Raw genomic sequence first — 23,014 nt, 5'->3', positions numbered from 1 at the left:
ATTATCCCTGGATCGGCAGCTTCGGGTGAGCTAGTCAGTCAGGGGCTCCCTGCTTTGGTGGCTGAGGTCCCCGGCACTTCGGTCCGGGAAGTCGTTCCTACCTCTACATTGGACAGTGATCAAAATGGACGCCAGCCTGACCAGCTGGGGTGGAGTACTGGGAGTACAGTCGACCTAGGGCCTCTGGTCAGGGGAGAAATCAAAGTTGCCGATCAATGTGCTCGAGCTCCGAGCGATTAGGCTATGCCTCTCCACATGGTCAATGAGACTTCGAGGGCGTCCAATCAGGATCCAGTCAGACAAAGCCACAGCAGTGGCATATGTCAACCATTAAGGAGGAACAAGAAGCTCGGCTGCAGCACGGGAGGTCGCTCACATCCTTCAGTGGGTAGAGTGACATGTACCGGCCTTGTTGGTCATTTACATCCCGGGAGTAGAAAACTGACAGGCAGACTTATCTAAGTCGCCAGATGCTGGACCCAGGAGAATGGGCATTGCAGCCGGAGGTGTTCTAGGCTACTGTGCCTGCGGTGGGGCACACCAGACGTGGATCTCCTGGCCTCCCGTCTCAATTGGAAGGTGCCGAGATTCGTATGCAGGACAAGAAATCCTTGGGCAGGTGTGTCAGGCGCGTTGTTGGCTCCGTGGAGTCAGTACCGACTGATCTACACCTTTCCTCTGCTAAAACGGCTACCACGTCTGCTACCACGTCTGAGTGGAGGCCGATGGGATTCCGGTAATACTGATTACCCTCGGCGCCCTTGGTACGCCGACCTAGTACGCCTGGTTGCGAACGCTCCCTGGTGACTACCGTTACAAGAGGACCTTCTGTGTCAAGGTCCGATTCTCCATCCTGCTTTACCATCGCTGGTTTTAATGGCATGGCTGTTGAGAGCCAGGTGCTAAGGAACTGGGGCCTATCGGACTTGGTGATTTCAACTATGTTGAGGGCACAAAAATCTTATACCATCATACTTGGAAAGCCTACATCTCCATGTGTGTCATTTTCAGGATCCTGCTGTTTCTACAGCGAGGAGTAGACCAGAAATTTTCTTTAAACGCCATTAAGGGACAAATTTCAGCTTTGGCTGTCTTTTTTCAGCGACCCCTGGCATCTAACTCTCTAGTGAGGACTTTTGTTCAACGAGTCCGACATGTAGTTCCTCTGGTGCACCCACCGTTACCTCCATGGGATCTGAATCTGGTGGTGTCGGTGCTTCAGAAACCACCATTTGAAAATATCAGAGAGATACCCTGTTGACTCTCCCAGAAAGTGGTCTTTCTATTGGCCATCACTTCGGCCAGGAGGGTTTTGGAACTGGCGGCCTTGTCTTGCAAGTCGCCCTATCTGGTTATCCATGAGGATAAGGTGGTGTTGCGTCCGCAACCTTCTTTTCTGCCAAAGGTGGTTTCTGCATTTTACATCAATGAAGACATTGTGTTACCATCTTTGTGTCCTAAACTGACACACCCTAAGGAGGTGGCCCTTCATTCCCTGGACGTGGGCCGGGCTGTAAGGGTATATTTGTCTGCCACGGATCCCTTACGGAAGTCAGACTCTGTTTGTTTCGGTAGTTGGTCCGAAAAAAGGTATGTCGGTCTTGTCGGCTACCATTTCTAGGTGGATCAGACAGATTGTGGTACAGGCCTACGCCTTGAAGGGGCAGGTGCTCCCCTTTCCTGTCATGGCCCATTCCACCAGGGCAATTGGAACCTCTTGGGATTTCCGACATCAAGCGTCAGTCGCTCAAGTGTGTAAGGTAGCGACTTGGTCGTCCGTTCACACTTTTAGCAAATTCTACAAGGTGGATGTAAACGCATTGTCTAATGCCTGCTTTGGCTGCAAAGTTTTGCAGGCGGCCGTGTAATGTTGCAATTCCGCACTCTTTCCCCTGTTTTAAAAAATACAGTTACTTTGAGTATTAATGCACTGTTACATTTGTTGACCAGAAGTTCTGATGCGGCTAGTTAAGATGGTGATGCCCCTGTTAGGGAGCACTTTTGGTTGCGGGTGAAGTTTTTATGCTGTTCCCACCCCTCCTTATGACACTGTTTGGGGATTTCCCTACAGTCAAGACTAATGGAGCTGTATCAGTCAGTGAACTTCAGAGAAAATAGGATTTTTGTACTCACCTTAAAATCCTTTTCTCTGAAGTTCACTGACTGACACAGCACCCTCCCCTCCTATTGGTTTACGTTATACTGCTTACTGACGTACTGAGCTGTAGGAGACAGGCTGAGGGGTTATAACCAAAGGGGGCAGAACTGTAAAGTTCTGTTTTTTTCACATGTATTACATGTTCTGCCTAGTCCTCTAGGTGGCGTAATAACCCTACGGTCAAGACTAATGGAGCTGTGTCAGTGAGTGAACTTTAGAGAAAAGGATTTTACGGTGAGTACAAAAATCCTATTTTTTGGTTTGTCCTAAGAAAAGTAATAAAGGGGAAATCTTCCAATGGAGAGGGATTTCCTCTCACTTACTGTTTAGCAATGGGACAGGAAGTGAAGGACACAGATGGTGGAAAAAAAAATCTGACAGGTCAGGGTTAATAACCCTCCCTTGCTCTATCCAAAATGGAAAAAAAAACACAATTTCCCTGTAGTTCTAAAGCTCAAAAATGGTATGTGTGAAATGTTTTTACTCTCAATTAGCTGTTATGACTTAGTTAACATGCAGATACTCGTTGGACCTCCCATTTTGAAGCCATGGACATAAGGAATTGCCTTTGCTATACAGTGCCTTGAAAAAGTATTCGTACCCCTTGAAATGTTCCACATTTTGTCATGTTGCAACCAAAAACTTAAATGTTTTTTATTGGTATTTTATGTGATAGACCAACACAAAGTGGCATATAATTGTGAAGCGGAAGGAAAATGATAAATGGTTTTCAACTTTCTTTACAAATAAATATCTGAAAACTGTGGCATGCATTTGTATTCAGTCAACTTTACTCTGATACCCCTAACTAAAATCTAGTGGAACCAATTGCCTTCAGAATATAAAGGTAAGTAACTCCTGCGCTGTCAAGATGAAGGGGAAGATAGGGGTCTAAATACACTGGAGCAAGCACCTGATTAACTGATTCTAAGCAGAAAAAATATATAAATGTATACATGATGGTGTTGCGCTGTGTATGGTATACAAATGTGTATCAACTCAATATACAAAGTCTAGAACCAAATATATGAAATCTATATAACAAAATGTGACATCGAACAAATAAGTGAACAAATAAATAAGCAGTGTGATGAAGTGTGAAAAAACACTGTTAAGAGGATATTAACAGAGGGTCTTGAACAGCTAACTACAAAATCTGGGCAGAAGAATACGAGCTTGTCGCTCGTGGATTGATGCCAGCTATCAGATATAATAAGTGACTTCATTTAGTATGCGTGTCACCACAGACTACCTCATATGGGATTACACTATGGGCTGTCTTTATTTATTTTTTATCTAAACCCCACATACTGAGACCACAATTGTTTAAGTTCACTGGAGATGGTCAAAAGGACGTTTGAAGATCGCCTATAATTCCTTCTATGCCATATACCTTACGTCAGTAAGGTGAGAGACTTGTGTACACAGAGGTGCCACCATTAGAAGATTAGCTGGGCACCGATCGATTGCTCACGGTGGAGGGATTTACTATTTGGGTGAAACATTATTTCAGACTGTTACATTGGAATTTGTTTCTTGTTTTATCACTCTCACTACCGGACTATATTGGTTTTATCCAGCTTTATTGCACACTCAATTGTGCATGTTAGACTTTATCAAACTGTTTGTTTATTTATTTGTTCACTTATTCGTTCGATGTCACATTGTGTTACATAGATTTCATATATTTGGTTCTAGACTTTTTTTCATCACATGGTATTTTATATATTTTGTATATTGAGTTGATACACATTTGTATACCACACACAGCACAATGCCATCATGTATACAATCGCCTTCAGAAGTCACCTAATTAGTAAATTGAGTCCACCTGTGTATAATTTAATCTCAGTATAAATAGAGCTGTTCTGTGAAGCCCTCAGAGGTTTGTTAGAGAACCTTAGTGAACAAACAGCGTCATGAAGGCCAAGGAACACACCAGACAGGTCAGACATAAAGTTGTAGAGAAGTTTAAAGCTTTGAACATCTCATGGAGCACAGTTCAATCCACCATCTAAAAATCAAAAGAGAAAGAGTATGGTACAACTGCAAACCTATCAAGACATGGCCGTCCACCAAAACTGACAGGCCGGGCAAGGAGAGCATTCATCAGAGAAGCAGCAAAGAGGCCCACGATAACTCTGGAGGAGCTGCAGAGATCCACAGCTCAGGTGGGAGAATCTGTCCACAAGACAACTATTAGCCGTGCACTCCACAAATCTGGCCTTTATGGAAGAGTGGCAAGAAGAAAGCCATTGTTGAAAGAAAGCCATAATAATTCCCATTTGCAGTTTGCGAGAAGCCATGTAGGGGACACGGCAAACATGTGGAATAAAGTGCTATGGTCAGGTGAGAACAAAACTTAACTTTTTTGCCTAAAAGCAAAACTCTAGATGACGGAAGATGGATGAAGCCAAATACAGGACAATCTTAGAAGAAATGATAATAATTTTGGGGCGCTCTAATTAGTTAAAAAATATATGCTAGTATAAATTTTATCTACTGAAAAATACACAATAATCCAAAAATACAAAACATATATGTGAAAACAATAATCAAAAAGTTTCCCACTCATGATCCAGTGACCATAAGCAATTCCTTCAAAAATTACTTCTAATTATCCAATCACACAAAGTCCCTTACATATGCCAATACAGCTTCTTTGACGAGTGATCCCAAATCCACCAATACAGGAAATCTTGCAGAATGTGATAAGAATGGTTCCAAAGAGATTGCATATACCTCCACCAGAAAACTCAATACAACGACACCTAATCGTGAAATGAAGATACAATCTGCTTACCAGATTCGTTTGACCACTTTAATTAAAAAGTAAGTCAAACAACGCCTGTACAGGTGAGTGCCTGTTCACATGAATGCTGACATGGGTACATAGGACAACATATCCCCCTTCAGAGTCTCAAGTGGTATATAGGAAAGAGCAAAAGACATCCATAGCATAATACTGTTTTTATTAAAAAAGGGTATAAAAAACATAGCCAAATGGCTCCTTAAATTGTCATGTGCCCGACCCGGCACTGGGGCTGCTTGCCTTCAGAATTATTTTTTCGATGGGTAAAGTGTTTCCACTCCGTACCGTCGCTATGGCGTGTGTTCCAAGCCGTCAGACCGACAACCAGGTAACCGGATATCGTATTGCGTCAAGACAAAAACGTGACCAGGTACCGCTTCGACGTACGTTTCGTCATTAACGTCTTCAGGAAGCGTACCTGGTTACTAAGGTCAACGTTTTTAAGTTGTCAATACAGGGCCAGGGCCAATAGAAAAGGCAGATAATGCGCAGCCTCAGTCCCGCTCAAGCAGTTAAAGAGGACATACACTCTAATTAATACTGTTCTTACCTCTACCTGTACGAACAGATCAATTCACAAATTGATAAAATCAAAATAATAATTTTACATAAAAATGAATTTAAATTTATGATACAATATTAAATATACATTACTTTGGGAACTTGTTTTAAAGTAATGTATATTTAATATTGTATCATGAATTTAAATACATTTTTATGTAAAATTATTGTTTTGATTTTATCAATTTGTGATTTGATCTGTTCGTACAGGTAGAGGTAGGAACAGTATTAATTAGAGTGTATGTCCTCTTTAACCGCTTGAGCGGGATGAGGCTGCGCATTATCTGCCTTTTCTGTTGGCCCTGGCCCTGTATTGACAACTTAAAAACGTTGACCTTAGTGAACAGGTACGCTTCCTGAAGACGTTAATGACGAAGCGTACATCGAAGCGGTACCTGGTCACGTTTTTGTCTTGACGCAATATCCGGTTACCTGGTTGTCGGTCCGACGGCTTGGAACGCACGCCATAGCGGCGGTACGGAGTGGAAACACTTTACCCATCGAAAAAAAATTCTGAAGGCAAGCAGCCCCAGTGCTGGCTCGGGCACATGACAATTTAAGGAGCCATTTGGCTATGTTTTTTATACCCTTTTTTAAATAAAAACAGTATTATGCTATGGATGTCTTTTGCTCTTTCCTATATACCGCTTGAGACTCTGAAGAGGGATATGTTGTCCTATGTACCCATGTCAGCATTCATGTGAACAGGCACTTACCTGTACAGGCGTTGTTTGACTTACTTTTTAATTAAAGTGGTCAAACGAATCTGGTAAGCAGATTGTATCTTCATTTCACGATTGGGTGTCGTTGTATTGAGTTTTCTGGTGGAGGTATATGCAATCTCTTTGGAACCATTCTTATCACATTCTGCAAGATTTCCTGTATTGGTGGATTTGGGATCACTCATCAAAGAAGCTGTATTGGCATATGTAAGGGACTTTGTGTGATTGGATAATTATAAGTCATTTTTGAAGGAATTGCTTATGGTCACTGGATCACGAGTGGGAAACGTTTTGATTATTGTTTTCACATATATGTTTTGTATTTTTCAGTAGATAAAATCTATACTAGCATATATTTTTTAACTAATTAGAGCGCCCCAAAATTGTTATCATTTCATCACTGAGGAGTTTACACTTCACTTGTATAGGGTGCGGCTTTTTTCTATTAACAATTTCTTATTGTATAATTTTTTTACACGTTTTTGCATGGCGCGGAGTTTGTACAATTGATTTTCAATTGGTTTTTCACAATCTTAGAAGAAAACCGGTAAGAGTCTGCAAAAGACTTGAGACTGGGGCAGAGGTTCACCTTCCAGTAGGACAACGACCCTAAACATACAGCCAGAGCTACAATGGAATGGTTTAGATCAAAGCATATTCATGTGTTAGAATGGCCCAGTCAAAGTCCAGACCTAAATCCAAGTGAGAATCTGTGGCAAGACTTGAAAATTGCTGTTCACAGATGCTCTCCGTGCAGTCTGACAGAGCTTGAGCTATTTTGCAAAGAAGAGTGGGCCAAAATGTCACTCTCTAGATGTGCAAAGCTGGTAGAGACATACCCAAAAAGACTTGCAGCTGTAACTGCAGTGAAAGGTGGTTCTACAAAGTATTGACTCTGGGCTGAATACAAATGCACACCACACTTTTCAGATATTTTTTTTATTTTTATTTAAACCCATTTATCATTTTCCTCCCACTTCACAATTATGTGCCACTTTATATTGGTCTATCACATAAAATCCCAATAAAATATTTACTTTTTGGTTGTAACATGACAAAATGTGGAAAATGTCAAGGGGTATGAATACTTTTTCAAGACACTGTACCAGGCTCCACCCAGTGGGAAGGCTTTCCACATGATTTTGGAGTTTGTGAACCATCCAAGTTAACTTTTCAAGTTAATAAGCAGGTAATTGCTTGTTCGGATGTGGGGTGGTCCTAGTAACAAATCAGCAGCTCCCACCCTCTGTCCAGACCTGCTGTGCATCTGCCCTGTGTATTTGTGAAAGGAAAGACAGAGAAAGGGGCAAGTACATTGCTGAGAAGTGGAGTGATATGAAGGGGGATTGAGGACACTACTGTGAAAGGTCGGGGGGGGGGGGGGGGTGATTGATGTGAACAGGGGCTGAGGACACCACTGTGAAAGGAATGGGTATTGTAAAAGAGTCTTGGGGACACTACTGTAAAGGATAGGGGGCAGGGTGATGTGAAGAGGGGCTGAGGATATAATGCCAAGGGGTGCAGAGGACACTGCAGTGAAGGTTGGTTAAGGGGAATTGAGGCCACTGCTTTGAAAGTAGGGGGATAAGAATACTACTGTGAAAAGAGTAGAGGGGGTGATATTAAGAGAGGCTTAGGACACTGCTTTGAAGGGTGGGCCTGTGATGTAAAGGGGGAGATGTGAAGGGGCGGGAACTGTGATGTGCAGGGAGGGGTGGAAAAAACGAATGTAAAAATGGGATTCTGATATAAGAGGAGAGAGGGGAGGCTATGATCTGAATGATATGACTCATCGCACAAACGTGATTTAGACCTCTGCTGGAAGAAAATTGTACTGACTGAACCTCTGTGAATTTTAATTCAATACTATTGATATAGTTTATCAGGTTGATGAGAAAGGCTCTTTAAAAATTGATAGACTGCATTCAATGCAGGGTGTGACGTAAATGAATGCTGATGTTCTTTGGCATTTATATATTTTTTTCACCTCTAAAAAAAATCATGATTGAGCTTCAACACAGTTTTCACCTAGCTTTTATGCTCTGATCTCAGAAAAGGTCTTGGCATTCATCTGGAACACTACAGTATGCAAAAAGAGGAGGCCCACTGCCCATCATTACACTCCTAGTGATAGCAGTGTGTCTTATATTATGTTGCTATGGCATAAAGAAGTATTTGCATTTCAAAACGTTCTGCTCAAGAAATTTCAAAGGAGAGACAGGGGAAACAAGCGATCATGCAAGCATTTTCCATTCCCAGATTAATTAGAAGTTAATATTTCTGTGATCCCTATATTTTTACTATGGAATTTAAGTTCACTTTATTATTTATACCCGTTCATGTCATGATGGGAATATTAATTTGCATTTTACAAATGATTTGTTTCCTTGCATGCATGAAGCACCAGTCTTAAAAAGTATTTTTCAGAAATATTAAGGCGGTTTAGTAGGGAGTGATCCTACTGTAGCCCTCCTAATCTAATCAGTACAGTTATCACAGACCAAGCTGAGCTTTTCAGTCCACTAACCTAATATGTATTGGATTGGTGTATTGGTGATTTGACTTTGCAGCAGACATGCATAGTTTTTTTTTTTATGTGTATACATTTTGTAAACGGATGTGTCATTATGCTACCCATGACCATGACAAATCCCTCTGATCCCTTGTGTTTATATAAAACCACTCTTGATATGGGTTTCTTTTTCTTAAATGTTATTTGTGAATGGGCAACAGCTTGCATTAAAACAATAATAAAACCTACAGTCTTACATACAACATGCATAAAAAATAATACATACAACAATCATACGTATAGATCTGCAGATAATACCCATTAAAAACCTTAATGGTGTACTGATACTTTTATTGTCATTCTTGGAGCATCTTTGGTTCTTGGCAATATTGTTTACAAAAGGTCTTTTCTCCTTCCGGGTTATTTTCATGTTTCCGATTATGCTCAATATTGGTAAAACTTTTTTTTCACGATTCCTGTACTGATTACATGGATATCGTGTATTTGTCTGTTTAGAAATCATACGGCAAAAATGTTCACACATGTCCCTTTGGCTAATTTTGCATGACCTGTCCTAAACAGACCTTGAAACCTGTTTACTAATGATTAGATTATCATATGATTGCGTCAAAAGCGGTTTTCTCATCACCTGTACAGGGCTTAAGTGATATTTACAGATATAGAATACACTATGGTGTGCAGTACATATATAAAATGCTGTCTCCTGCCCATTAGTGAATTATACTTAGGAATAAGCCAGTGGCAACTGTAGCTAAACTGAAGAGGCCAAGGTCATCCTGTTACCTCTGTGTCAAGGCTGGGAGAAGATTTCTTCACTCAGGTTTAGGACGAGGATCCTGGCCACAAATTTGCCACTTTTTCAGGTAAATTCATCCACTTTCAACTAGCTTCCACTTGCAAAATAGCTGAAAAAGTAAAGACAAAACCTGACATTAATCGTTTACATCATTCATTTGTTTGGCCATTTTTGCAATCAAAAGCTGGATGAATGTGTGTAGTCATCATTGGACTTAGCATGGAAGTGAATTTAGTGTCATCACACCCAAAGTTAGGAAATGTTTAAATGCCTTCCATAGTTTTTTTTCTTTGGAATTGGAACTGTATGCAGTTATATTTCTGATACAGACAGGAGTGTTTATTAAATATATTTTTACTATGAACAAAAACATTGGGGGTTATTTACTAAAGGCAAATCCACTTTGCACTGCAAGTGCACTTGAAAGTAAAGTTGCTGTAGATCCGAGGGGGACATGCAAGGAAAATAAAAAACAGCATTTTAGCTTGCACATGATTGGATGATGTCATCACCTCGTCACTGTGGAGTCACTACCATTTTTCTTCAATTAAGGACTTTTATATGGACATTTTAAAATTATTTTTATCAAAGGGTTTTCTTTGCTGTCTATAATTTTGTTTGTTTCATTTATTCATTTTGTATGTGTATTTTTATAATATCTACACAAGTTTAATAACCGTTTTTGCGGTCATATGATGAGTTGACTTTCATTCTCAGTGTTTGTATTAGTACTGAAGACTGTTTTTTTTGTGTTTCTCACTATTAATTTTTTGCATATTTCTTACACATTTTTTCTGTATAGGATTGATATACATATTCACTTATTTAATCTTCGTGATACTTCACTTATTCAGTTTCGGTGATATAAGTTTTAGTGTTTTTCATTTTATTATAATTTTATTATAATTTTTAGCGCAACCCACTCTTTTTCTTATTTATTGTTGAATGTAGTATAACATTTGGGTTCGCTGCTTGTCTTTTTATTTTTTTATTTCACGATTGGACAAGCGCGGTTTTTCTCTTTTTTGTTAAATATATTTTTACTATGAACAAAAACATTGGGGGTTATTTACTAAAGGCAAATGCACTATTTTAGCTTGCACATGATTGGATGATAAAATCAGCAGAGCTTTCACTAATTTCAGATCTACCCCTTAGATTTAGAGCTACTGCACTTCCAAGTGCACTTTCAGTGCAAAGTGGATTTGCATTTCGTAAATAACCCCCATTGTGTTTCAGCACTGTTCAAACATTTCATTTTTAGGCTCAATGCACACAGGACGCTCAAAAAGTCATTCTGGACATCGGATCGCTGGCAGGAAAACGCTGCTTTTAAAACACAATTTAATGCGCGTTTAGCTGAGGGCCTGGTATGGTCCAGGAGGCTCGCTCGTCCCCTTTCTATTCTGACCTGCCGGGCTGCGTGTTTGGATAGGGTCTGGTATGGATTTTGGGGGGTGGGGGGGCGGTGCCATTTTTTTTGGCATGGGGGCATTCTCCTTAAGATCCATACCAGACACACAGGATAACATAGAGGGGAGTTTATGGGCTGTTAAAAAAAAAACGCCCAAACTCCCAAAAACTGCCATTTATGATCTTCAGTGTACATGGAGCCTCAAAGTCTTTTATAATACAAAAATCCCAATAACTTCTGAGCACTGAATTCTAAACTTTGTTTGGGAGCTAGAATTTAGATGTAAAGCTAAATCTGAACCTTTTACCGTCATCTGTTTTTGTAAAGGCTTTGTCTGTCATCTATGTTTTCCTTTCTCCGTGATGTGAGGGGTTGTAGAAGAAGTAGAGACAACCTTTAAAATCTATAAATAAATCAGTGTGTGTCAGCTGGTGTGAAAGAATGTCAGAAATTATATACAGTATACTTAGGCTTCACAGTTTGTGGTATGCAAGCTTCCCATTGCACTTCATGGAAATTACATTAATATACAAATTCCTTCATTTCATAATTAGATGCAATATTTCTACTGAAACGAAAAAATGAAACACGTCAACAAAGCATTCATAACTTGTTTTCCACAGAGATTTAATGGTAAAAAATGGTTTGAATTCTCTAGTAGAAATATTTCAAAATAATGATTTACATTCTTGTTGATATAATGATTATCTTAATATGTGTTTTTTCTATTCTACTATTAGATACAGTTCCCCCCGATTCCACTGCATTTTTAGAAGTTACTGACCTTAATTCGAAGAAACTGAAGTATATTCCAGTTCCCAGGTATGATTTGTCTACATTGAGGTCTTTAATGCTGACAAGGAGAACTAGGCTGGAAAAATGCAAAGAAGGGATTGTGTGGGATTGGCTTGTATGGTTAGTTTCTAAAGACTGGAGCAAAGAAAAGTTTCTCTAATAACCAAACCAGCCTGATTCCACTTGTTGTTCTTAGCAGAGCCTGGAAAGAATCAGTTTGGCTGCTTTTAACTCCAGAGACATTTTCCTCATTTTTTTTTATCATTCTTGATATAGCACCAAGCACACACAGTGATATTTCGACAATATTCTATTCTATTCTATTTTTGTAAGCAGACATTAAACCTAATATGGTCTGAAATATAATCTACAATTAAACAGATTTATGGTGAAGAAGGCAAAGAATAATTTTTTGTTATGCTGAAAAGATATTTGTGATGGTCTGCTGGCAAAAAGGGCTTCATTTATTGTTATACTGTACGTCATTTACAAAGAAGTGCAAGTGTTAATTTTGACATTTCATGAAAAAAATATATATTTATATAGCTTAAAGCATAGTTAATCACAAAAATGTAATACATTGCTGTTTATCAGTCCTTAAATATGGTAGCTGCATTATTTTAAATTTTTTATAGCTAATAACATTTAATCAAATCCGAAAATTCCTTTTGTCCTTACCAGAAATGCAGTGTCTTTGTCACTGAAATGAACTGGAAAACTAAACAATCTCACCCTTCTTGTGTAAACCACTAATCTTATCACTACCATGTGGATGAGCAAGGGCAGACATGTTTGAAGCCCAGCCTAGTTTAAAAAACAAATTCTTGCCATGTCATATCACCCCTAATAAAAGACCGAAACTCAGTTCACACTGTGTGATTTTCAGTGCAACGTTGGAGTCTGACTTTGTCACGACTTTTACACTTTCTGCCACTGAAGCAGTGTCAGTCAGACCAAAGTAGTGCAGGAACTTTTTCTGAAGTTGCAGCGACTTCAGTAGGTAGTGTCAATTGGAACGGCTCTGATAGAGATGCATGGCATTTCACATATCTTGCGACTTGGAGTCTCACAAGTCTGTTCCTAAGTCGCAGGAGTGTGAACCGAGCCTTAGAGCTACTTTGTTAAACAGTAGCAAATAACCCCTTTCTATATTCAAGGTGGTGTCCATGGCATAAACTGTACAAACAACAAAATTTAAATGGTCATACTACACTTTTTATAGGTTACTTTTATTCAAATACATTCTAACACTGGTAGCCTCAAAGTATCACCTTCACTAGACATTTGGACACCCTGAAAACCTGAAAAACTCTTTTTCCAGGACATAACTCAAAAGTTCCCCTGCTATTTTTCTGCTGCATATATTAATGTCATTGGTGTTGCCTTGTATTGTCCGTTCTTCGAGTCCAGCTTTCCTACTAATGTTTTCTGTTGTATTTTTTCAAATAGTTGCAATAACTATCCATATAACCACTGGCAAGTATTAACATATTGATCATTATCATATAACATCATCATAATAATATGAAAGTGGTCAGCCTTCGCGCCTCTAAGTGGTAATGAGTGACTAAAGTGGAACAAAATACAAAATCAGAATTAATGAAACACAGATGCTGTGAAAAAGAACCTGAGTGATATAAAGTGCAAATGCTAACTAAAAAATGCAGCAGGACAAAATAGTGAACACAAACTATCAAATAATGGATATAGAGGGGTGGGTCCTGCGCAAATCGTGCCACTCAAATAAAATACACAAATTCAAACTAATATAAATATGTGCATACATATAATGCCGTGAAAAATAAAGTCCATAAAACAGCACGGATAAAAATATAAAAAATGAAGAAGGGATCAATGATAGAATAATGATAGAATGTCCGCTCCTCAAGGCTCCCAGAACTCTCACCTTCAAACGAAGTGAATAAGCAAATCAAACAAACTCCAGGATTCTCTTATTTCATTCATAAATAATAGCCATCAGGAAATCCAAAGGAGGGATGTAGTGATACAATTCCGCCACTAGAGGGCCAGTCCCAGCTTATAGAATAGGTAATATGGATCTTCACTTCTATTCCACAACCGGTGACTTCAGACAATTGCAGATGGTCATGAAACAGGCGGTGTCATTGTTATTTGTTATGCAGTAATCTTCCTCTGTCTGCTTACCTCCCCTCAAGTGTTCAGACTAAGAGCATAACAAATAACAATGACACCACCTGTTTCATGACCATCTGCAATTGTCTGAAGTCACCGGTTGTGGAATAGAAGTGAAGATCCATATTACCTATTCTATAAGCTGGGACTGGCCCTCTAGTGGCGGAATTGTATCACTACATCCCTCCTTTGGATTTCCTGATGGCTATTATTTATGAATGAAATAAGAGAATCCTGGAGTTTGTTTGATTTGCTTATTCACTTCGTTTGAAGGTGAGAGTTCTGGGAGCCTTGAGGAGCGGACATTCTATCATTATTCTATCATTGATCTCTTCTTCATTTTTTATATTTTTATCCGTGCTGTTTTATGGACTTTATTTTTCACGGCATTATATGTATGCACATATTTATATTAGTTTGAATTTGTGTATTTTATTTGAGTGGCACGATTTGCGCAGGACCCACCCCTCTATATCCATCATAATAATATGTTGACACAAAACTAAAAGTTTTGTGGTGAAAATGTGCTTAGAATTATCAGGTATGCGAAGACTCTACAAAAACACACTGGGGTTGATTTACTAAAGATGGCCGTAGGTGATGCGAAATCTGGGCTAGTTCAGCAGGCACTGGCCAAAATTCTAACCATGTATGCCCAGGCTGATTGTACCCAAGTCCATTCATTGATCCTTTTGGGTACAACCAGCATGTCCAATTTTGCATGCAATTACTGCCAGTGGCTATAGCCGCTAGCAATAATAACTGTGTTTTGCTGACAGGGACGACTCCCTGCACCCCCCGCCCCACAATAGCTCCACTGGAGGTTGCAGTAAAGAAAATCGCACCATCTATAGCTGGTTTAAAGGCAAATAGGCCGTTTACCTTGCAAAGGAATTTGCCCAGGAGATTAGTGAAGATGGTGATGTTTCTCTTTGCACAGAATACCTGATCAGTTGCAAGGGAAATCGAAAAAACATAAGAAAATTTCTGCTTGCACATGATGGGATGAAGTCAGTACAGCTTCAGCTCATTCACTAAGATCTGGGGAACATTCCCTTGCAGAGAACAGCCTATTTTCCTTTGGTAAATTAACCCCGACAACTCAACTTTCTGTATGTAGATAAAAATATTTGGGCACATTTACATTGGCACTCTGCCTTATAATATCATTATAAATATGGTGAAACTGAGTTGTGAGTCCATTATTTCAAAGTCTCCAGGTAAAATGGTTATGAGCTGAGCTACACAGATAATTGTTATAGTGTTACTAAAATCTTCATTATTGATTGACCTTTAAAGCACGCAGATAAACAACAACTGATCTTCTTTAATTCCACATAACAATCTCTTATTTATTTTCCTCTTTTCATTATTTGCTTTTTCTTGGACTGACCCAAATCTTTATTAGACCATGGCGCACCCCTGACTGAGACAAGTGTATGTGACCGTCTCTTTATATATGTGCTTCTTCCCGTTCTCACCCTGAAGCCATTGCTTTCTTGTCAGATATCATTCTGTGTCAGTTTACATGTCATAATAGATAGTGGGAGTTGCATGAACTTGCTCTCACATCTCATTCATATGACAAGTGAATTAGACAAAAAAATCCTCATGGGCCATGTATAAAAAAAATGTTTAAAAAATAGTTACCTTTCAAAGGATAGACATGGAATTTATTTTCTTTGTAATTAAGGGTTTTCCATTAAAACATTTTCTCAGAAAATAACAAATATTTGTGCGTTTATCTTTCTATATATTGGAAACTTTTTTTTCCTTTATTTGTTTGGGGGATTTTTACATTGAAGGGTCTATTGGGTGTAAACATTGTTAAAAAGCAATTTTTATATTTGTTAAAATCCTTCAATGGCATATAAGTAACAGAGTTGTGAGATAAGACCTAAGGCTCTGCTCAAACATATGTGACAGTACGTGGCCGATTTTACATGTCACGTTTAGTGCAAACCTTTCATTTTAATTGCCTGCCCTACGTGCAGGACTGCATGTAAATTTCACATTTTCCCGTATCTTTAGCAAAAACACGCTTCTGTTAGCCAATCCCATAACCTCACTCAAGAAGTCATCAGAAGTCTGCTCTATTCATTGCCTTACTGATGATAAACAATATTGCTGCAAACGTAGTCTACACCACTAAATCAGTATTCTGATACAATTGTTCTGAAGTATTCAATCTTTATTCTAGGTAATATATATAATTACTTTACAAAGTTTTAATCAGAATCCAGTAACTCCTTATAGATACTTTTACTTTAATTTCTGCCTTGTATGTTCACATTGAGATTTACTATAATTAAGGAAAGCTCCGGCCAAAACGCGTTAGCACTTTAGATGTAGCACTGCTGTTAGTGCCAAATAAAAATTTGTAAGAAGAAGCAATAATGTTGCCGGCATTTTTTGCTAATTTTATTGGCTGGTTTTGTATTGTTCTAAAAAGGATGTGACAATTTTTTTTTGTCTTCTCATATTTTTGTTGTTGAGTCATGATCTGATTTATTTTTCTTCATTTACTGGTATGAACAGCTCCAATCTTTTGTGTTTCAGAGCTGTATCAGTGTCTCCGTACACATCTTGGCTGTCTAAAATATCAGACACAGACATTCTGCTGGCTGCACATGGAAACAATGGAGTTGTCACAGTAGATATGGGAGGCAGCGTTAGGCTATGGGAGACCGGACTTGAAAGTATTCAGCGTTCTTTGCTTGAATGGAGAAATATGATTGGACAAGATGATGGGCGACCTGTTCAGGTAAAATATTGTGTTACATTTGCAGAACTGTTTGAAGTATCTGTCAGTAAGTATAAAATTCTGTTTTTCCTGTTTTGACTCACATTTTCTCAGTTATTTTACTTTTGAATTCCTGTTTTGACTCACATTTTCTCAGTTATTTTACTTTTGAATTTAGACAAACTATTTCTGCACAATAGATCACAATTCATGAGGCAGGATGAAAAAAAATAGATTCAAGATTTTAGTGCTACATATATACTGTTAACAGTTGAATTTTACTTTTGCGGCTGTTAAGAACTTTTTCTAATAATTTTTGTTTCATGTTCCCTTCACATAAAGAGAAATGGCAAAACAAAGATGCCAGTAAAGTGTCTCTGGCAACATTATACATGTACAGTATATGCAAGTAACAGTGGGCAATGGGAATAATAAAATGGATAAACTTCCCAAGGTAGCGAATGTTTAGGAGAGTTCTTTTATGTTAGCAGCACTACCACCATCTAGTGGTTAAAGCTATAATTTCTCAATACTGAACGGTGCTTGTAATCAAAGGTAATTTTACCTTGCATAACATAATAACACATAATAGGGAATCCTGCTGTAACACAATATTTGCAGTCCATATTTCAATAATTTATTTCACTTTGCAATCATTAGCAAAAGATGCCCCCAGAATTTGCTACACTTATTTTTACCTGCCTATTTTTCAACAGCGTAATGAGCAAGGTCTAACAGTTGTTTGCTCCATGCGTTAGACTGCATCTTTGGCTTATCTGGGCTTATGCAGGTGTCTTGAGAGAACATAGATATAGAACTCCAATATAACAGACTACCATCACCTTTCTGAAAGTCGTCAGGATACATTGATAGATATTGGCCATCTAACATTCCAGGATCATGCACACACCAGCTTTACCATTTCAAGGTCTACTTGTTAACCCAATCGATTTAGTGGATCTACATTTAAGCAAGGCATTTTAGTACACAGGTTATATTTCCTACAATTATGGACATAGCAAGCAGTGAGATGGGATACACAGAATACACCCATAATGCTTAAACAATAATAAAGGTATACTGAAACCTTTTAAATGCCTGTTTACATTGGATAATAAACCTGCAGGTTATGGGGTTATTGGCTTGTTAGATAAGGTCATAAGTGCCAACATAGAACCAAAGGGAGAGATAAGTAACAGAAAAGGGAGAGAGTAAAAAGGAGGCTCAATGTGCAGAAAGGGGAGAGGTAATAAACGACAGAAGAACAAAAAAGAAGAGAGAGTTGGAAAGGATGTTAAGGAGAGGCATAGGTAGAGAATGAGGAAAAGGGGGACCAAGGGAGGTGTAGTCTAGTTAGGTGCTCATCAAATAGCGAGCTATATTGGTCAATGTTTGGAACTATGTAAAGCATTATTCATGGTACCGTGACCCTTTGAAGTTTAGGCACAGAGTTGGGTATCACAGAAAGCTTCTTAAAGTGTAAATGTTATACTCAGGGTTGTTCCAACAAACAATAAAGTGCCTATATCAATATAATCAACATAATAAACAAAAAACAAATTAACACTATAAAGTGCTTGGTGCAAATATAGTGCAAACTTTTAAAGTGCAATCATATAAAGTCCATCCATATATATGGTAATCTGAACTTGTTCAACTCATAGTGTGCAGATCCTGTTGCCCCTCCTTGCTCTCCTCCTGGGTCCCCACTAACTGACAATAATCTTTAAAATGGCCTGGTATATGGGTTGGAGTATCGCCTTCCACCAATATCTAGGACTGCTGGATGTATTCTGTGTATAGTTGAGGATGTCACCTTTCTTCCATTGATAAGCCATGAGACATCAGGTGTCTCCTATATCCGGATGAAGGTATCACCTCTCCGACTTTCCCGGTGATCGGATATTCATATTGTAGACGTATGGCAATGAAGAGAAAGCGGTGTATAGTGTAATACTGCTAAATGTATTTGTTAAAGGTCAAAATCATTACACTTACATCAAAGATTTAAAAACATGCAAAAAAACACAGCCTTGGCATGCAAACAACCATCGTTAGGTCTCCTCTTCATTTGATTTTATTCCTATTATTACTCACACAGAAAGTTACTTATTTCTCATGCAAGTCTTAACTTGTTTTAATGTTGATGTAGCCTGTTTTGATGCTTTTGCTAAGGTTTGCTTACCAGCCATTAACAAAAAAAGCAGCAAATATTAATTGTGAGCTAGGGCATCCCTCTGGTTTAAATTTAACAAGGCTTCCCATTAATCCATCTGGATACTTTTCCCCAAAATCATAGATATCTCAATATACAGTAAATCTCCAGTGCCAGGGCTGGAGTTCCAGCACATGGCACTGCTGGAAGATAGAGTGAAGTATAGAGGAACGTGATGTGGAGAAAGTGGGGAAAGGTCCCAGTTTGTTAGGAGTCAAGGAAAAGAAAATGTTCCTGAGCTGAATATGTCCATGCATCCTGCTAAACCACATATTGGAACTGTCTGGGGTATTAGATGTAATGGCTGTATGATGCTGCATGTGTTGAGGTGCATAATACTGTGAGTTCTGGAGTGCATGTTGCTGTATCAGATTGCTTGATGCAGTGTTTATCAGGGTACATAGTGATGTATGTTTTGGTTTCTTGGTGTGGTATGTAGAGTGCATGCTGCAATGTAGCATTTGTAGTATAACCATAAGGTCTATATCCTATTCTATAGTCTATTCTATAGAAACGTGGCTTTCAATACACCCAGCTAGACTGCATTCTCAACCTTGCCGGCGGTGACAGCAACACCTGCGGCCAAGGAGAACCCAGTGCAACCCAGACAGACTGGTACTGAAACCATAAATTTCGTGAAATTAGCCCCAAAACCCAACTGTAATTTCAGGGGATTTAACTTTGAAAAACATATAGTACATGCTCGTCAGGAGCCAGCGCTACATATATAATTGAAAATGGGTGTAACTAAAAATCACAAGGCCCCAAAGAATTTTTTTTTTTAATGGGGCCCCCCCCAGAAGAAGTTACTATTGTACAACACGTCAATTATCAAAGGATGTGGTGATACTATTGAGGAAAGTACGAATGTGTGGAGGGGGACTACAGGTCTCTTTCGGCCAGAGGATCTAGAAGAAAAAGGAATAGCATACTTTGTTCACAAGTACACGTATTCCTTAAAACTATGCTATCGCTAATTTAAAGAGCCACTGATACTTTGCCATCCAGGAGCAAATTGACAGTAACCCTGCAAAGGGGCCTTCTCGGCCCAGTTATTCTCACCTTGCCCATGCTCCATAACCAAATATAAAAGAAAAGACACTGATAGGAGAAAATAAGAATGCTGCACACCCTGAAAAATTATCAAAAAGGGAATGTCCCCCATGTGGGGTTTTCCAGGCAGCAAATGAGTGGAATACTACATAGAGTGAAAATTTTACTTACATTTTATTAAATCAAGAGATCAAAAATTGTTTTACAATAGCTGTTAAAATAAGAGCTGTGGTACAGGAGATACAAAAACAACAACAACAACATCAGTGGGGCTAATTACAATACATAATACACAATAGTCAAGCGCTAAAGTGTTGGTAACCTGATGCGTTTTGACCCCGACGGGTCTTCTTCAGAGGATTTTTACGCTGTGGGAATGATGGCATGTGTTCAAATTCATAATTAGAAACCGCAAAATCAAATAGAACAACAATGAACATCTCTATATAGTTACCACTTGCACCGTGTTGTACGATGTCTCCTGAACCTAAATCGTCTAGATGAAACCCGCTCATCTGGTCCCATCGAGAGTCCCCGATCGGCGGGCGCACCAGCAAGAGGAGCATGTGTGCTCATTACCATTCCTTTCTCTTCCACGGCCTGTGACACAATTCTCAGAGCTCACAGCTAGGAGGGACCACATAATCTCTACAGTTCTCAGGTATCAAATCATATCACTAGGCCTAAGCACTATCACAGTCACCAACACCTCAGATTTCAAAGTAGCTACAGAGGAGGCAAATGTGAGGGAGCACCAACATAAATGTAAGAGGGTCAGGAGGGCTGCTTTACAAAGAATATGTCACTTTGCTATGCAATGACAAGGTAACAGGATTAGGAAACCTAGTGCCCCTTACAATGTTGGCCATCAGTGGAAAAAATGTCAAGCAACATTAGTCTGAGGAAGGAAGAATGACTGGCATCATTGGTCAGTAGGAGAAATAAAATGCTTTACTGTTGGTGATCAGTGGAAGAAAAATTGACTGGCATCGTTGTTCAGTGAAAGAAAAATGCTTGGCATCATTGGTCAATGGAAGAAAAAAAATGCCTTGTGCTATTTGTCAGTGGTTGGAAAAAATGTCCCAGCATTCAGTGGAGGAAATATTGCTTCAGCCTCAGTAATCAGAAAAATGAAATGGTGTCAAAGGTTAGTGGTAGTTGAAAATATATAGGAGTCAGTTGCATGAAAAATGTTTCGACGTTCATGTAGAACAGAAAAGGTTTGGTGTCAGTTGGAGAAAAAAATACATTGGTGTTAGTGGAGGGAAAAATGTCTTGCCATTGGCAAAAGAGCTACCTCCACCTTAAAACCATTCAAACCTCAGATCAGCTCCCCTCTCTTTAACCCTTTCAGACATTTGATCAGCTTCCCCTTCTTCAACCTTTTCAGACAAGATCAGTCCCCTTTCTGCTTACCTCCTTTGCATTTTTAGTGCTCTACCCAGCGGGACTGCAGAGCACACTGGGGACATCTATCATAATGGGGAAGTGGGATAGACTTTCCTGCTGTCCTGTACTGCGGCCACACTGGTTGGAGGTTTGTTACTGACACCAGTTGCTGGAACAAACTGTTGAGTATCTGCTGCTGGGATACAGGAAGCAGAATGGCGAGCAGCAGCAGCTGGAAGATTGTCAGCCCAACAAACTACAGGGGTGCCACATCGGCTGCATGGCCCCCCTTCAACCCTGGTCCCATAGAGGCCACACGCACTGCTATTGCTGTAGTTTTGTCAACAATTTAAATTTACACTTCAGTCAAAGTTAAAAAAAATAAAACTTAAAGTGATACTAAACAAACACTGTTTTAAGTTACATTGTCCCTTCTATTTCTGTATATGGATGATGGCACTTTAATTAAAAAAAATAAATAAAAAATCTAAGTTTTTCCTAATCGATATATAGCTGTCAAATGACCAGCTCTTTTCCAACCTGTCTGCAAGGAAACATAAGCAGGAAGAGCTTCTAGTCCTCTGCTGCTGGTCACAAGTTCAAATAAAAAATAAAACAAATGGCCTTTGGAATACAAAGCAAAAATAAATAAATAGTATCAATAAACTGTTTTAAATTGTCATACAAATACAGTCATGGCCGATATTGTTTGCGCCCCAGAGATTTTTCCAGAAAATCAAGTATTTCTCACAGAAAAGTATTGCAGTAACACATGTTTTGCTATACACATGTTTATTCCCTTTGTGTGTATTGGAACAAAACAAAAAAGGGAGGAAAAAAAACAAACTGGACATAATGTCACACAAAATTCCAAAAATGGGCTAGTCAAAATTCTTGGCACCCTTTCAAAATTGTGGATAAATAAGATTGTTTCAAGCATGTGATGCTCCTTTAAACTCACCTGGGGCAAGTAACAGGTGTGGGCAATATAAAAATCACACCTGAAAGCAGATAAAAAGGAGAGACGTTCACTTAGTCTTTGCATTGTGTGTCTGTGTGTGCCACACTAAGCATGGGCAACAGAAAGAGGAGAACAGAACTGTCTGAGGACTTGAGAACCAAAATTGTGGAAACATATCAACAATCTCAAGGTTACACGTCCATCTCCAGAGATCTAGATTTGCCTTTGTCCACAGTCCGCAAAATTATCAAGAAGTTTGCAACCCATGGCACTGTAGCTAATCTCTCTGGGTGTGGACGGAAGAGAAAAATTGATGAAAGGTTGCAAAGCAGGATAGTCCAGATGGTGGATACGCAGCCCCAAACAAGTTCCAAAGAAAATCAAGCTGTCCTGCAGGCTCAGGGAGCATCAGTGTCAGCGCGAACTATCCGTTGATATTTAAATTAAATGAAACGCTATGGCAGGAGACCCAGGAGGACCCCACTGCTGACACAGAGACATAAAAAGCAAGACTTGAGTTTGCCGAAATGTACTTGAGTAAGCCAAAATCCTTCTGGGAAATGTCTTGTTCACAGATGAGACCCAGATAGAGCTTTTTCGTAAAGCACATCATTCTATTGTTTACTGAAAACTGAATGAGGCCTACAAAGAAAAGAACACAGTACCTATAGTGAAATATGGTGGAGGTTCAAGGATGTTTTGGGGTTG

At 39.1% G+C, this 23,014-nt stretch overlaps 1 protein-coding gene across 3 annotated transcripts in view; it reads left to right on the top strand.

The window, feature by feature from the left end:
* VWA8 (von Willebrand factor A domain containing 8) overlaps positions 1 to 23,014 on the top strand; it is a 678,220-nt gene that overhangs the window by 532,256 nt on the left and 122,950 nt on the right. For all 3 annotated transcript variants that reach the window (XM_077483183.1, XM_077483182.1, XM_077483184.1), the window contains exons 37-38: positions 11,737 to 11,818; positions 16,505 to 16,709. In XM_077483183.1, coding sequence (XP_077339309.1) covers positions 11,737 to 11,818; positions 16,505 to 16,709 — 287 coding nt within the window. The remainder of the gene's footprint in view (positions 1 to 11,736; positions 11,819 to 16,504; positions 16,710 to 23,014) is intronic.

Source organism: Lithobates pipiens, unplaced genomic scaffold (assembly GCF_037356315.1).
Source record: "Lithobates pipiens isolate NorthernLeopardFrog02 unplaced genomic scaffold, aLitPip1_a1.2 Scaffold_16, whole genome shotgun sequence".
Classification (NCBI taxonomy): domain Eukaryota; kingdom Metazoa; phylum Chordata; class Amphibia; order Anura; family Ranidae; genus Lithobates; species Lithobates pipiens.
The sequence above is the reverse complement of the archived record's forward strand: the minus strand, read 5'-3'. Positions and strand labels throughout refer to the sequence as shown.